Genomic DNA, 17839 nt, shown 5'->3' with positions numbered 1-17839 from the left:
TCATGCCAACAGAACCAGTTTTAACAAAATAAATGAGTGTATAGCTTTTCATGTTTTTTGGTTTTTGTAAAAATGGGGAAATTTCTCACAACTTATTCAACCACATGAGCAGCTCCCTCAATAGCTTAACATTGTGAAAGCAAAGCATTTCTCAAACCGCAACACTGGCTTTTTTTTTTTGGAGGTCTTCGTATACCGTGAAGGCATTCTCTTTAATAGTGAAAAGGCTTTCTTTGATGGCTTCGAAACATTCTGAGGAAAATAACACAGGGACCAACATAACTTACTTTATACTGACATCATTCCCCTAATTACCAACATGGCATGAGCAAGTTTGCAGTTTAGACACATGCACTGTAGTAAAAAAGCTAAGCAGACTTATATATCATACTTTTTTCTTTGAACTTATTTCCTTGAGTTGTATCCAATAAAGCAGGAGTACAGATCTTCCTCAATTTACAATGGGGATATATCCCAATTAATCCATCATAAATTGAAAATATCATTAAGTTGAAAATGCATTTAATACACCTAACTTACCAAACATCATAGCTTATCCCAGCCTACCTTAAACATGCTCAGGTACTTATATTAGCCTACAGTTGGGCAAAATTACCTAGCACGAAGCCTATTTTCTAATAAAGTGTTGACTAATATATGTAATCTTATTGAATACTGCACTGAAAGTGAAAAATACTGGCCGTATGGGTGAGAATGGTTGTAAATGTTTACCCTCGTGATTGCATGGCCGACTGGGAGCTGCAGCTCGCTGCCGCTGCCCAGCAGCGTGACAGAGGCTCCTACTGCACATGACTAGCCCTGGAAAAGATCGGAATTCAGAGTGCAATGCATACTGCTTTCACAACATCATGAAGTCAAAAAATCTTAAGTCAGACTGTCATTAGTCAGGGACCATTTATATTGGGTTAAAAAATAACTTTTGACAAAGTGCAGGCAAATTATATCACAGAACACCAATTTTTGCTGCTACCTGTCTACCTGCTCTGTGCCAGTGTTACCTTTTTTTTATAGTGTTTGTTAATTTGATCAGAGACACCTGCATTTTAATTTACATTTCTTCAGAAATTAAGCATTTTTTCACTTGTCTTAAAGTGTATTTCTGCTCATATGAAGTGTGTCTTCACTGAGATCTTTGTTTTTAATTCATTATGTATTTTAAATAGAAACACTTTTTCATATCTGTTAAAAGAATTAAAGTGCATGTCCACAAACATTGTAATTCCTTCAGTAGAATTGACTTTTTAAATCATTATTTTTTAGTAGCAAAGAATAGATGGCTTATATTAATATTACCAGTTTTCTTTTTATCCTCTACTGAGGTCCTGCAAGTGCTGTTTCTTCCCTTCAATAACTCCCACTGAGATGTACCAACCAATAACTTCATTGTACACCCATTCTGGCTCCCCACTAGCTCCAATGCAGCAGAGACCAGCAGGTGCCAAATGCACAGTTTACAAATACAAATGACTGTCAGGTAGTTGTATTGACAGAATGCCTCTGAAAGGTTTTCTGGTGCTGAAGAAATTGCACAAGCACCAGAGACAACACCGGAGAGGAGATAAAATTTTGTATCATCTGCTATTACCCACAACAAAAAGTGCTAAAATATATCCATTGAGTTCAAAGAGTTGCAAATGGTCTATAATGATTAAGCCTATTGTTATTTTAGAAAGTCCAAAAAGGAGCACAGTCAGTAGTGTGGACAGCTTCCGCTAGACAATAAAAAATTATAACTAAATCTTAAATGTAACAAATTCATAGAGAACAGAACAGATTTTTTCCTGTTTTATTTTTTTTCCATAAACAGACAAAAAGAAAGGATTGTAAGCAAAAGGCAAAGACAAGGGAGATAGGATGAATCTGAACTGATTTGGTAGAAAAACATTACTACAAAAGCGCTGGCTTGTGGCCAGAAACTATCCACCTTTGTTAAGTAACAATCAGTGAATCAACAATTCATTGTCAATAAAACAGACATGCTTATCTGCTAAAAAGGAAAATAAATGGGCCCTTACCATAATAAATTCAATTATGTTTTCACACTTTTGGGTACAATTTTTCTAATTAGAACTCCTAAGTGTTTCCCATCCTCCAAACAGTTCTGTTTACAATCTATTTTTAGGTGATGCAAAATTTAGAAACTAAAACTCATAAATATTAAGTGTATCATTAACAAGCTTTGACAAACACAAGGAGAAAGTATTTTTAAAATTTTGCTTACAGGAGAATTCACTTTAAGGCTTACAGTTCTGAGTTTTAACATATACATATTGCATCCCATTACCACCTCCACAAACAGGATACAGAACAATTCAAAAATCCCTTTATTTAGTCAGACTCTCTACTCCCTGTAACTCCTGCTAACCATTGTCTATTCTGTTCCTTATAACCTGCTTTGCCAGAATGACATGTACATAGAATTATACAATATGTAAACATGAGACTGGCTTCTTTTACTTAGCACACTGCATTTGAAATTCACCCATTTTAGTCTTGTAGAAATATGTTTGTCCCTTTATATACTGCTGAATAGTATTCCACTGAGTGGATATACCACAAAATTTAAGCCTTCATCCACTGAAAGATATTTGGGCTTTCAAGATTTTGGTGATTTTGAACAATGCTATTACTACAAACATTTGTACCCAGGTTTTTGTGTGAACATAAGTTTACTTCTCTAGGAGAAATACTGGGTTATACAGAAGATGATATGTTTAACTTTCTAAGAAACTGCCAGACTGTTTTCCAGAGTGGCTGTATCAGAGTGCAGACTCACCAGCAATGTATCCCAGTTTCAGTATGGTACTAGTACACAAAGACATATAGACCAATGGAACACAATAGAGAGCCCAAAAATAAATCTACACATTCTTAGTCAAGTGATCTTTAACAAACGTGCCAAGGATACACAGTGGGAAAAGGGCAGTCCTTTAAATGGGAAAACGGGATATCCACATGCAGAAGAATGAAATTGGACCCTATCTCACATCACATAACAAAAATCAACTCAAATGGATTAAAGAAAATTCCATCAAACTAAAAAGCTTCTGTACAGCAAAGGAAACAATCAACAGAGTAGAGAGACAACCTACAGAATGGGAAAAAATATTTGCAAATCATACATATCTGATAAGGGATTATTATCTAAAATACATCAAACTAAAACAACTCAAAAGCAAGAAAACCTGATTTAAAAATGAACCTGAACAGACATTTCTCAAAAGAGACAGCCAACAGATACGTGAAAAGATGTTCAATGTCACTAATCAAAGAACTACAAAGCAAAAGCACAATGAGCTATCACTTCACACCTTTAGAATGGCTATTACCAAGTAACACAAGTGTTGCCAAGGGTGTGGAGAAGAGGGAAGAAGAGGGAACCCTGTAACTATTCATGGAAATGTAAACTGGTAGTCTTATGGAAAACAGCACGAAGGTTCCTCAAAAAAATTAAAAATAGAACTACCATATGATCCAGCAATCCCACTTCTGAGGATATACCTGAAGGAAATGAAACCAGGATCTTGAAGAGATATCTACGTTACCCTGTTCACTGCAACATTATTCACAATAGCCAAGACCGAAAAAACAACCCAGGTATTTTTAGATTCCACATATACTGAGATCATGCAGTATTTGTCTTTCTGTGTCTGGCTTATTTCACTTAGGATAACATCCTCCAGGTTCATCCATGTTGCAAATGACAGGATCCTTCATTGAGGCTCAATAATATTCTGTGTGTTTGTGTGTGTGTGTGTGTGTACATCATATCTTCGTTATATATTCTACTCTATGCCTCAAGCAATTCCACTCCTGTCATTTTCCTGTTTTCAACACAAATCCTGTGTTTTTATTCTCCTTGAAGTTTGTTCCTTATAGCTGCAGGCTCTATGACAGCAATAGAACTGTCCAGATTTTTCTGCGAACATGGAAAATGTTGTATTATCCAATCTATCCACTACGGCAGCCACTACCCATATGCAGCCATTGAGCACTTGAAATGCCTGAAAAACTGACTTTAAAATTTTCATTTTAATTAATTTAAACTTAAGTGTTCACATATGGCTAGTGTCTATCGTATTGGACAGCACAATATTATGATGACTCCTCAAGGCGATCAAAGATGATGCACAATCAGTAGAACAAGAGCCAGAAAGAAAGGAAAACCATGAGGTCACAGACCTCAGGTAGAGAGTGTTCTATCCTACAGCACTCAACACTCCAGGAGTGCTGAGGAGGATGAGTCTGGGAAAGTCGCAGTAGGACTTTTACTTATTTATAAAGTAGGAGTGTTACTGATTTTTTTCATGAATGAAACCTGGATTCAAACAACAGGGGTTAAACAAATCAATCCATTTAAAGGCAAACTAACCATTAGAAATAATGGGAAAAATATTAAGGACATGGGAAGATGTTTATGATATATAGATAAGCTAAAAATAAAATTCATAAAACAGCATGGCCTTGATTTTATGACACAAACAATAGATCTCATTTGTGGATTTATGGGTGATTTTTAATTTATTCTTTGGCATCTTATTAACTTTCAAAATCATCCACGAAGTAACCAAAATTTTAACTATCAGAAATAAAAGAACAAATGATGTGCTTAACACACACACACACACACACACACACACACACACACACACACACACACACACACACACACACACACACACACACTCAAACTCAGGGAGACTAGACATCTTCACCTGGTTCCTGATCTAAACTATTCAGTCTTTCACTATTAAATATGGTATTACTTGTAATTTCTTTATAAATGTCCTTTATCAGATTTAGTTTCCATACATTCCTAGTTAAGCATTTCTGTCTTGAGTGGATGCTGAATTTTGTCAAATGCTTTCTGCATGTACTAATGTGATCAGTTTTTCTTGCTTATTCATTAATATTCCAAACTTAACATTTATTGGTTTCTGAGTGTTGAACCAGCCTTGCATGCTTGGGATGAAGCCCATTTGGTTGTGATGTACTGTTTTTTTATGTATTGCTGGATTCAATTGCCTAATATAGTGTACTGTTTTTTAACTGAAATTACACAGTGTAGTACAAACCCATGTATTACTTTATTTAACTTTATTGTATTGTTTTTAGAGTCTAATAGACTTGGATTTGAATCTGAATATACTGTCATAATAAACATAGCAAGCCTCAAACTGCACTTACCATGTTGTCACTGTTCTAAGAGCTACAGATACACATATTCATTTAATGCTCAAAACAACCCTATGAAGTAGACCCTATTACTTCCATTTTGCAGATGAGGAAACTGAGGCAAAGAAGTGGTAAGAAATTGCACAGGGTATAATATAACTAGTAGGTAACAGATTGGGATTACAACTAAGCAGTCTGGATTGAGAGTCTGAGCACCCAAGTTGTGCCATATATATTACGTCCTTAGTGGCTTGACTTTTGTAGAGTCACAAAATCTCTTGGAGCTTAACTTTTTTTTACTGTAAAAATGGAAATAATACCTATTTTATAAGCTTGTTATACATGGTAAGATATACTGGAATGGGGAACATGGCAAATGGTAGCAGATAAATATTAGGCTATATTCCAGATGTGCAGATACATAGATTCAAAGGAGTCAAACTCTTAAATTTGTAAGAAGCAGATTAAACGAAAATTAATCAAAACATGTACTGAATGTCAACTGATGCTGTCGCAAGACTGTTGGTATAATAAAGAAAATAAAAACAACTAAATAAAATTTGCCTTTTTAGTAACTTTCTTGGTATCAATTTTTTTTTCCACTTAAGAAAAGCCTTATTTGGGCAAAAAAAAAAGGGGGGGTGGCTGCTAGATAATGATGAACAAAAACAGATTCTGTAATTTAAAAGGGACCTTAACAGTGCCCAGATTTGAAGCTTTTCTTCTACCTATCCCTCCAAGTTCTTTATCATTCCATCCAATTCCCGATTTGCTCCCTCCAAGCTCATGGAGGCAGGCTAATTGGTCTTAGCAAGTGACCAAATTGTGAAATCAGTGAGCCATCTGCCCACTGGTCTTGGGTTTGCCCCACCACCCCAATGTCCACACAGCAGCCCCCACCTTCCCCCAGTGCCGCCAATCAGCTGCAGCCAACCTTACCAGACTGAGCAGTTCAAGGGATTACAGTATGTCCCGTAATTTAGTGATTTGGGAAAATGGCCTAGTACACCCAGTTGGAGGACTCAGCACTAAAGCAGCCTGTTCCATTGTCTTAGGAGTGAGCTGAAGCCTGCTTCTTCCCCATCACCCGCTGCTGTGGCAGCTGAGAACCCATTAGCCAAGGTGCAGATGGTTGGGTGTTCGCTGGCCACCATTTTTCAGAAGAGATTTCTTTTTAAAGTCCAACGGTGATATGGTATGTTGTACGGTGCACCATTTCTTCCTTTCTCTCAGGGCTATAGAACATTTCCTAGACCTGCCCTTAGGTTCTGAAATTACCCCCCATTCTTTTCCTATCTCCATATAAAATCTACTGCTTTGCATTTGGCAAGAAACCAATCTGGTCAACCTATAGGAAAACACTAAGGATTCATAGATCTGTGACTAAGTCTCAGGTACTAGTAAGTACTGTCTCTTAAACATCTTTCACGTTCACACTACACTGCTTTTTATAGGTATGAAAAATGTAATTGCTTTGGTATCAAGTGTTATGAGCTTGGGACTTTGTGGTTCAGTATACCCTGACATGACTCCTGGCCCTGCCACTAATCAGTGGTGTGGCCTTGCTGGTTAAGTTCCCTCCCAAAGCCTCAGTTCCTCTGAAATAAGAGGTGAGCAGAACACAGGTAGCACACCCCCACCACACCCCCAAGGCCTATTACCTCTGGCATGGGAGGAACTGCACTGTAAATCAGCTTCCTCTTTCCTCACTACAGCCATACTTCCTCCACTTGACCCCAGAAATGGCTGAGTTACTAAGTAAAAGTATTAGTAATTACAGTAATTGATAGAAACCGCTTATCATGTAAGCCTTAATTACCATGCAGTACAATTGCAATTATGCAAGCCATTAAATGTGTCAGATTCACTTAGCTACCTGTTTTATTTGATTTCTAACACTAACTATTCACGTAGGCTCACTTTGTAGTTCACACAGTGCCTCCTTACAATTAAAAAAAATATCAGAGGGAACAGTGCCTAGTAGGGAAAAATCAGGCACCTGACAGAGAAATTAAAGAAGTAATTTGTTTCAAATATAGTCACTTATTTCTCTCCCCTACTCACGGGACTATACACTTGCAGGCTGGGAGAGGTCCACTTACCATTTCTACATTCTTTGGAAAATCTAACTGGCTCAGTGTCTTTTTGTACCAAGGCTTATTACATAGAATGCTGCCAGCTGACAGATTCACTTTTCTTGGTCAAGGGCCCATCTTTTGGTTCAGTAAACCGCTGGAGAGTAGGGGGACCGGGTCATGTGATAAGGAGTATGACCACTTGTGTTCGTTTCGGTTCTCTGACAGACACCAAGATGGGATAAGAAGTGCTAGAGTGTTTTAAATCTGACTTCAGAACTGGAGGGGAAAACATAAGATAACCAAGATGGAATAACTCACAGGTTCCTCTTAAAGTGTTAATACCATGTTCCTAGGAGTAAAAGAAAATGGGGCACAATTTGGCTGCTGATTGGTAAACCTAACCTAGTCAGCATCCTGTTGACTTCCACTAAGTTGAGACATCATAATTAGGGCTATAAGTTTCCAGTGAAAAGGGAAAGGAAAATAAATAACCCAAGATTTACTCACTCCTAGAGGTGGGGAGATGGGATGAGAAGACTTCCTATGAATGATCCATGAGTAAGGTAATATTTTAATGCCAAAAACAGTCAATCTACCTGGAAGCTCTTGTAGCAAGCCCAGCCAGCAGAACAACTCCCCTCTCTCCTAAAAAGCTCGTACTTTAAGCTTGAGCTTGTGGCTTCAAGAAGCAAACCTATGAAGGGAGGAAGGGGGCCCCCAACCAGCTAGGACATTTCCACCTGTCCCAGTAGCTCACCCACTTGCTCAGGGGACTTCTGAGTTCCAGTTTTTAAGTAAATCCTGGGATGTTAGATGTGGATCTTTAAGGTGGATTTCTGGGTACAGCTACTCTTCCTTTGTAAATCCAGCTTAGTCCTGCCTTCTCAATGATCCCCCACCTCCTCACACTCACCGAATGAGCTTGCTTGCATAGCCATAGTTAAACAGATGAGTCAGACAGGAACCTCAGCATCTTCGGCCACTGTCAGCACCAGAATCCCCCACACCCGCAAAGAAATGCTGCCCTTCCTTTCCTCTTTCGCACCAGAGGAAGAAGGCTCTTTGCTTGCTTCTCATCCCCTCTGTGCTCTTTATGGTTTTGCTTTATCAATTAGCCCCTCTTTCCTCTCTCTCCAGTAACTCCTCACTCCACAAAGGGTTTAGATTTTGTACCATACGGGGTGGGGGGAGCTAAAACTTTACTTCATCCTATGTCTCTCAGAAACTACCCCCACTATTTTTCTTTTCCTTTACAAGCTAGCTTCTTCCAAGAGTTTTCTTGTAAAATCTTCATTTCCTCACCAAACAGTCACTCTTCACTTCATTGCCATAGAGCCATTTGGAGGTTAAATCTAACAGTCTAACAGATGCTTTATCCATTATCCTCTGGCTAAACATTTCTTCCTGCTAAAAGTACTCCTCACTCAATTCCCATATTACTCTTTTCTGATTTTTTTTTCTTTTACTTCTTTGATACGTCCTCTTTCTTAGCTGTTCGTACATATTTGTTCTTCTGTCCTCTCTTTAAATATTGTTACTCATCAGTGCACATTCTCCACCCTGATCTAGGTCATCTCATCGCTTTCAATACCAGCTATCTCCTCATGTGTCCAGGACCCAGCTGCATCCCACGGCTGCATCCCAGAGCCACATGAACTCCCTACCGGACACTCTTCTCCTTTGGCCCACAGGCACCTCAAGTCCAGCAGACCCCAAGATGGAACCATTATCTGCAAGGCTGCATCTCTACTGAGTTCCCAGCTCAGTTAATGGCTCAACATCAGATACTCAGCCAACACTGCTGGTTTCCTTCTCCCCCATTTACTAAGATACCAACTCCTCCTAGCTTTACTGCTACTGCATTACTTGTTTAGGTAATTCATTCATCCAAGAATCATCTACTGGTTGTTATCTGTTATCAATTTTGCCTGGATTACTGAACCATCTTCTAGATTCTATTTTGGCCCCTTTAATGTTCTCCACTTTGTAGCCAGAGTGACCTTTTAAAAATAATCCCAACTAAAACCCTTCACTGGCTCTTCATAGTTTTCAGGATAATGTCAAATGTCCTTAACCCAGCAAATAAAGGCTTTCATGAGCTAGCCGCTGCTTACTCCTCTAACCTCATCCTAATTCCCCCTCCCATCCACTCATATTCAGCCAACAGTCTCTGTACTTGTTTCTGCAATGTCCCCTTTCTCCAAGACATGTCTCCTTCTCACCTCGATGATAAACTTCTACAGAACTTTAGGACCTACCTCAGGCATCAGCATCTCCAGAAATCTTGGATCAGATACCTTTGAACTCTGTCAGAGCACTTACCACATCAGAATACGCAATTGCCTGTTACCCCTGCTTGTCTCCTTTCTCTGCTTAGTTGTGACTTCTTTGAAAGCAGGGATCCGGTCTTAGTAAACTTTAAACTGTTGGTTTGTATGGTCTGGTTTATATTATACAATGACTGTCATATAGAAAACCTGGATAAATACTTAATGAGTTACTAGACTAAATGGTATTCTTTTAAAGTGTTAAGTAAAAGCAACCAATATTTTAGTACTTAGTGGTTTGACACAACAATCATCTCTCATTAATTTTCATAATAATTCCATTAAGTAGACCATACCATCAACCTTAAGTATAAAGAAACAAGGACAGAGAAGTGCCTTGTCCATGGCAGGACTCAAATCTAGGCCTACTACATGTTGGGAAAGAGAATCTTCTCTCAAACAACTACACCTCTATTGAAGTAGTTAGAAGTAAGTGAGATAATTCATTCCTTAGTAGGACTTCGAATCACAAAGCTCTGGACACATACACAAAAGTATTTAAATGAAGTTTTGAAAGAAAAGGTCTAATTTGAATTAATTGTATTGCTTACATTTTTCATGTATGAAGAAGCAGCTCCATTTTTTACCATGTGTTTAACATCTCAGAAAGCTGATAAAAATGTATAAGGTTTATATGTTTATTAATACTATGAATAGCTGAGAATAGCCAGAAATGCCTAGTCATAGCCATCTTGTGGGTCTTAAATACCACTAATGTTCTTGCTAGACACAATCACAAATGAACAATATTACTAATTTACTTTAACCTGAAGTAGGATTATAATCTACATTCCTTGATGTACTGACAAATTAGTCAATTCAGAACTAATTTCTCAAAGGCCAAAAATTATCTTTAAGAGATTAATTCCCAAGCATTAGGTCATCTAATGCTGGCATTTCTAAGGGATAGATTATAATTCTCTGTCAATTATATGATACTTTAAAGTGGCAAAAAAGAAAACAAAAAACCTTTTCCATTCAAACAACAAAGCAGTGTTCCAAAATAGGATTATTTAAAATATTCAAACAATTGTTTTAAATTCGTTTTTGGAAAACGTATCAGATTTAAAAAATCCAAAATGAATACTTACAGTACATCCTTGAAGTCTCCAAACACATACATATGCCTAAAGCTGTCAATAGCTATTACAGGGCAATCGGCTGGAGTTTTCTGTATGTGCAGAAGAGGATGTCTAAATTTGTCACAGTCGGCATGTAAAAAGTTTATTGTACCTTTAAAAGAAAGAATTTAGAGAGGTAGATTAGAATTTTCTTGATTGTATTCTTGTAAGGCTACAACTTCATAAAAAGTGACATACTGAACAACAAAAAACATGCTTTAGAGTAATATAGATCACAAAAACTAAAACCTAACTATTACATTTTAGAAGTAGGATTTTAGTCTTAGGTCAGAGAGTATTAATATCATTAGAGACTGGGAGAACTCCACCTGAATTCAAATGCTATAGTGAATTTTAAGTTTTCCTGAAATAGGCAAACATCTGTTCTGAGCACACAAGTTCCTGAAGCTGATAGATGAGCTGTTCTCACGGGACTGTCTTCATTTCATCAAGGATGCCCTTCTAGTCCCTGCTAGTTGAGTTTTTTATCTAATTCAACCCCAAAAATGTTTATTAAGTGACTAATAAATATGGGCCCGGCTCTGTGTAATGCTTTCAGTTTAATTTGTGTGACTTCTCTCCTACAGAGGAAAAGCTGATGGTCCCTCAAATTCTTTTTTGATGCTTTGGAGAAATCCACAGAAAATTATTCAGCTTTCTTTCCTTTAGAAATAATGTTAATCAGACTAAGTTCTCTCGGTGATATCTCTGGTACTGTCTATTAGAAAGGGACCAAGACAAGTATCAAGTGCTGGAAGAAAAGTGACAAAAAATACTAATGTTGTCCACCTATGATCCCACTTTTCACACTAGTTGGTTTCACAGATTATCTGACCTTCTAAAACAGTCATGGTTTTTTAAAACCATAAAAGCCACTGCTGTATATTACCTATTAATGTCTCCCCCTCAACCCCATGTTTGCATGTTAACTCATGGGTTGAGCAGAATTAAAGAAGCTTAGTAAGTTTTTAACCCAAATATGTTTATGTCATTATGAATGTAATGAGGGAGGGGAGGGCAGAGGGAGAAAGAAAGCAACAATGAAAATAAACACCTTAATCTCTCTACCTTTTTCACTTATTAATTGTCGGGCTACTTCATTCTGGAATATTTCTAAACTTTCTGTATCTTCCTTCATGTGGAAGAGTATGAGAAAAGGCAGTCCTTCTTCCGTCAGTTCCTGTACAGAGAAATATTCAATGAGAATTGTCAAGCCTCTCCATTTAGTTTATTCTAGGTAGGAACAACTCTGAACCCAACCCACATAAACATGCAATACTTGGAACATCCCAAAAAAGTCCAGTGGTGCAAATAAACACTAGCCTCAGTGGAAAAAGGAACTCATTCCCTCCACATCAAGTACCCCGGCCCTCAGAGGACCCACACTCCTGCACCAGTGCAGGAGCTCCTCCGCTTTGAAGTGGCCACTGGGGTGGTCTGTCAGCTAGTGCCCCATCAGGCCACAACATTGACACATGAGCTGACCAAAGGGAGAACTTGGGTGGTTCTCTACCAAGATGTTGATTTTAGGGTGGTGTAACAGGATTAGTATTTTCAGTCTTCACAGATCACACTGAAAACCTGAGTGTACCAGCAATAAATAAACTTTATCTGCAAACTTCATGTATTCTAAGGTTTATTGCAAAAACCACTCCACTTACTTGACACTTACTCAAAGCTGAAAAGTGTCTGATTCAGAGAAAAAGACAAAAATCCCATAACATAGCCAGTTTTCAATCAATACACAACTTGTCAACATTAGCAAATTCCTGCCACTATACATGTATGTGTTTATATACATTTTATATATACATACACAAAAGTGCCTTGAAAATTATAGTGCTTTAAAAATTATTGTTAGTGGAGAGTAATACAAGATATAGTAATACCTATTTTTTTAAGATAGATGGGAATCAGAAAAATCTTTTTACAGCAAAGGATTATTCACTGTATATAATTAACTATAACTAAAATATGCAGAGCACTGCTTCTAAAAGATAACCCCTTAATCTTCAACCAAAGGTGGGTATCAGAATCACCTGAGAGGTATTTTCAAGGCTGTAGTGAACCAGGAAATGCAAAAGAGGGGTTTGGGGATAGCAAAGGTGGAGAACCACTGGCCTGTATTATGGAAATCGCGATGATGTAGTCTGTTCACTGTGTGACTTTTACAACTGCTAAGTCTGTGGTACAGTAGTAGGATGAGTAGAGGAAGCTTGCTTTTGCAGAAATGTGAATTAAAAATAACAACACACATGAGAAAGCCCATACCTCTCCATTTTCAAATGTTATTTCTCGGACAAGAGGAACACATTTATCTTGAATCCAATTGTAAGTCCCATCAAAATTTGTCATTGATCCTAAGTATACCATATCTGGAGCAGAATGCTGTTACAAAAACAGAAGAAAAAAAAAATTAAACACATCTGACCTGTCCTAGTGAAAACACATTCTTAAAGCTATCTCTGAGCCCATAAAAGCTATAGGAAATAAAAAAGAAAAAATAAGGGACTTCTGAGAAAGAGGGTTATAGATGGTAAATAACAGGTAATTCTAAATTTATCAGGGACTCATTTATCCAACCTGTGATGTCTATGCCTTCTGCTTTTCCTTGGATTTGGGTCAATTACTGTTTATCATTATCTTCACCAATGGCAGACAGGTATTATGAAAAAAGAATTATCCAAGTGAATTAATTTAGCTATCCCTTAGAATTGAAAATGTTAGAAGAAAATCTAGAGACTAACAGTGAAAAAGCCTTCAAAAATACAAGATAACTCTCTAAGCATGACTATCTCTAATATTAACTACTTAGAGTATCTGTTTCCACATTCAGTCAAAAGTTAATACTTTTGAAGTACCTAAAATGATGACAGAAATAATAGCTAACATAAAGAGTAAACCTACTGAGTCCAAGCACTGCTGTAAAGCACCTTATTTGTGTTGACTCATTTAATATTTACAACATCTCCATATAGCAGGTAGTGTTATTATCATGGCTATTTTTACTAATGAAAAAAACTGATGCACAAAGAAGCTAAGAAGTTTTCCCAGAGTCACACACCTAGGAAGGTGGCATATTTGACATTAAAACAGTCTCCTTACAGAGCCCATGCACTTACCAGCCAACCACATTGTGAGACACTGTACTGGATTCTGATAATCTAGAGATGGTCACAGTATATAAACTACTATAAAGAAATGTACTTACAGAACATACAGGCAAATACCTCTCTGAATTCAGAATAGGAAACAAGCTTTCCAAGCAAAAAGATCATTCATATGACTACATAAAAAAACTTCAGTGTTTCACAGCACTGCAAACATTAAAACGAAAACTACAAATTGAGAAGTACAGATTTCTATTTTTGTGTGTGTGAGAAAAATTACAATGACAGACTATTAGCTCAATTCAGAATGACAAATACTGTGACTTTTGTCTCTTAATTGTGGCTACCACAGTTTGTGCCTAAGCAGCTACTTCTAAGTTAAAACACACCTAACTTCTTAGCCAATGGTTAAAAACACCTAGCTGCTCCTTACTACCTGGCACCTAGCAGGTTGATTTATACCCCAAAAGATTTGGGAGCTTGGCTAGTCTGATTCAGGTTCAAGAGGTAATCACAGACCACAGAAGGTTTTTTTTTTTAATTTGGGTATCAGATTGAGTTCAAAACAGAGGTGGACAAGGCCTGGGGATCAGGGGATCTCTAGTCCCAGCTCTGCCACTAAGTGCTTATGTGACTTTAGGCTTCTCTGTCCCATCTTTACTTTGAAAGATTTGGATTAGCAGAAGCTGATATCTTGAGGTTCCTTTCTACACAAATTCTATGACTGTGAATATTAAAATGTAAAGAACTGTAAGTCATACTATACATATACTTATGTTAAAAATTATGCACACTTAGAAACTTACCCCTGGTGGTTTGTAGATTATGCTGTCTCCACTATATCTTTCTGGTTTTGAAACAGCCCTAATAGAAGAGAAATAAAAATAATATTTTTAAGAAAAAATAATACAAACAGCAGTAATAGTATCTGGCACATAATAGGTGTTTAGTAAGTATTTGGTGAGTGAATTCTGCAACAAATTCTATGTCAAATGGGTAACTTTTTCTCTGTTCAAATTATATTTGGATTAATTGAACACTGACTTTATCTCCAGTTTCTGACTACAGTAGTACAGGAAATACGTAAAGGGATGCTAACATAGATGATGGCCATGGGACAGAAAGGAAGAACATCCTTCAGTCCGTCAGTCAGTCAGTCCCTAATTATTTACTGCATGCTGCCCTCGCACCAGCTATGGCTTTGGCTCTGAGTTTGAAGCACAGAATGTAGCTGGCAATGCCTGTGCTCTTATGGAACATACGTTCTGGTGGGGACAGACAGACAATGGATATAGTTATCATGGGTGGTTAAAAAAAAGTGCTATGAAGGAAAATAAATGAACAAAGAATAACAAGTTGGATGATGGTAGTACAATTTTATATAAAGTTATCAGGAAGGACCTTTCTGATACATTAAATGGGAGAAGCATTTCAGATACAGAGAAGGCTCTGCTGCAGAAGTCTGTCTGCAACATTTGAGTAACAACAACATGGCCTGTATGGCTAGAAAGAACATGAGAAGCATGGAGAAGTTCCTTCATTACTTTGTACATTGGTCTTCAAAAAATACTCATAATGTTTACAATAAAACACACAATCTACAAAAGCATTAAAACAAGAACAAAGGTCACCAAATGAGAGACATATGTGCCAGAAATCTGGACTCTACTCAAGATATGAACTAAAGTCTAACAGTCATGGGCCAAAGAAAAGAAAGAATATTGCATAAAGTCAAGGGATGGTGGAGACAACCTCCAATAAGAAACCTCCAATAAGAAGAGGGTGTCAAGGACAGAACCACAAGACTGACTCGATTTTGAGAGAGAAAAGAAAAAAACACAGGAGATACAGTCTGAGAAGTCAGAAAGGTAAGGAGCAAATGCAGAGGACTCAATGTAAAGTGTAGGCACAGGAAAAGGGCAGAGTAGCTGAGTATCACATTCTTCAGAAAAACTGGAGCAGATTAAGAATGAAAAAAGGCCATTACAGGGCAGAAGGGAGTGGCAAGACAGATTTAATGTACTGAAATAGAAAGGCCTTTAACCAAGAATCCTCTACCCAGCAAGATTATCACTCCAAATTGAAGGAGAAATTAAAATTTCCCAGATAAATGAAAGCTGAAGTAAATTACCACCACTAAACCAGCAATGCAGGATATGTTAAAGAGACTTTTATAGATGTAAATGTTCTTAAGCCTAAATAGTTTTCACCAGTGAAAATAAACCCCACAGTAAAGGTAATAGACCACTGACTTACCAAGCAAGTACAAAATTAAAACAAAAATACACGAGTAGTAAAATCGACTAAACACAAAATCAGTCAAGGGATACGCAAAAAGCACATTATGAATCTAGTACATAAAGTGTGGAGGAAGAAAAGAAGAAAAGTACTTTTGGATTGTGTTTGAAACAGAGTAATCATCAACTTAACACAGACTGTTATATAGTTAGGAAACTATCCATAAACCTTACAGGAACCACAAACCTAAAGCCTACAATAGATACACAAAAACTAAAAAAGAAAAAGAAAGCCATCAAATGACAAGAAAAGAGTATAAGAGGAAGAAAGGAACAGAGAACAACTACAAAAACAACCAGAAAACAATAAAACGGTAATAAATACATATCTATCAACAATTACCTTACATGTAAATGGACTGAATGCACCAATCAAAAGATATAGGGTGGCAAAAAGGATAAAGAAACAAGACCCACCAATATGCTGCCTGCAAGTGACTCATTTCAGACCTAAAGACACTCACAGACTGAATGTGAAGGTATGGAAAAAGATATATCATGCAAATAATTAGGGAGAAAACAGCAGGAGTAGCAGTACTTATATCAGACAAAATAGACTACAAAACAAAGTAACAACAAAGAAGGACATCACATAATGATAAATGGATCAGTCCAACAAGAGGATAGGAACAACTAAGTATGTAAAACAAATACTAACAGAACTCAAGAGGGAAATAAACTGCAACTCATTCATATTAGGTAACTTTAACACTCCACTTACATCAATGGACAGATCAACCAGACAGAAAATAAGGAAACAGAGGCACTGAACAACACATTAGATCAGATGGATTTAACAGATGTCTACAGAATATTCCACCCAAAAGCAGCAGGATACGCATTTTTCTAAGTATATATGGAATGTTCTCCAGAACACATCAGATACTAGGCCACAAAAAGAGCCTCAATAAATTTAAAAAGATTGAAATTGTATCAGGCAATTTCTTAGACCACAATAGTATGAAACTAGAAATAAATTACACAAAGAAAACAAAAAACTTGGAAACACATGGAGGCTAAAAAACATGCTTCTAAGTAATCAATGGATCAATAACCAAATCAAAACGGAAATCAAACAATACACAGGGACAGATGAAAACAAAAACACAACAGTCCAAACTCTGTGGAATGCTGCAAAAGCAGTTCTAAGAGGGAAGCACATAGTAATATAGACCTACCTCAAGAAGAAAGAACAATCCCAAATAAACAGTCTAAACTCACATTTAAAGAAACTAGAAAAAGAACAAATGAAACCCAAAGTCAGTAGAAGGTGGGACATAATAAAGATCAGAGCAGAAATAAATAAAACATGAAGAATACAATAGGAAACACTCAATGAAACCAATAGCTGGTTTTTTGAGTAGATTAACAAAATAGACAAACCCCTAGATTTATCAAGAAAAAAAGAGAGTACACTAATAAAATCAGAAATGAAAAATGAATGGTCACAGTGGATACCAGAAAAATACAAAGAATTATTAAACAATTCTATGAAAAATTATATGCCAATAAATTGGACAACCTAGAAGAAATGGACAAATTTCTAGAAAAGTACAACCTTCTAAGACTGACCCAGGAAGAAACTGAACAGACCAATTGCCAGTAACAAAATTGAACTGGCAATCAAAAAACTCCCAAAAAACAAAAGTCCAGTATCAGATGGCTTTACAACTGAATTCTACCAAACATTTAAGGAGCTGACACCCATCT

General features: G+C 37.0%; 2 protein-coding genes across 5 annotated transcripts in view; one reads left to right on the top strand and one right to left on the bottom strand.

Moving 5' to 3' along the window:
- ERP44 (endoplasmic reticulum protein 44) overlaps positions 1-17839 on the bottom strand; it is a 109923-nt gene that overhangs the window by 3488 nt on the left and 88596 nt on the right. For both annotated transcript variants that reach the window (XM_037003933.2, XM_037003938.2), the window contains 4 exons: positions 14639-14696; positions 12994-13110; positions 11791-11902; positions 10693-10834 (listed from right to left, as the gene is read on the bottom strand). In XM_037003933.2, the coding sequence (XP_036859828.2) occupies positions 10693-10834; positions 11791-11902; positions 12994-13110; positions 14639-14696 (429 nt within the window). The remainder of the gene's footprint in view (positions 1-10692; positions 10835-11790; positions 11903-12993; positions 13111-14638; positions 14697-17839) is intronic.
- The window catches only part of STX17 (syntaxin 17), a 135596-nt gene that overhangs the window by 98254 nt on the left and 19503 nt on the right, over positions 1-17839 (top strand). The window contains exons 11-12 of one of the 3 annotated variants that reach the window (XR_001853655.3): positions 6252-6391; positions 8844-10674. The exons of 1 other annotated variant lie outside the window; for it this stretch is intronic. The gene's annotated coding sequence lies outside the window, so the exon portion shown is untranslated. Of the gene's footprint in view, positions 1-6251; positions 6392-8843; positions 10675-17839 lie in introns of those variants that run through there. One more of the 3 variants, XR_012127098.1, reaches the window with a different exon arrangement.

Source organism: Manis javanica, chromosome 2, assembly GCF_040802235.1.
Source record: "Manis javanica isolate MJ-LG chromosome 2, MJ_LKY, whole genome shotgun sequence".
In the NCBI taxonomy this organism is placed as follows: domain Eukaryota; kingdom Metazoa; phylum Chordata; class Mammalia; order Pholidota; family Manidae; genus Manis; species Manis javanica.
This window is presented reverse-complemented; position numbering and strand designations above follow the sequence as displayed.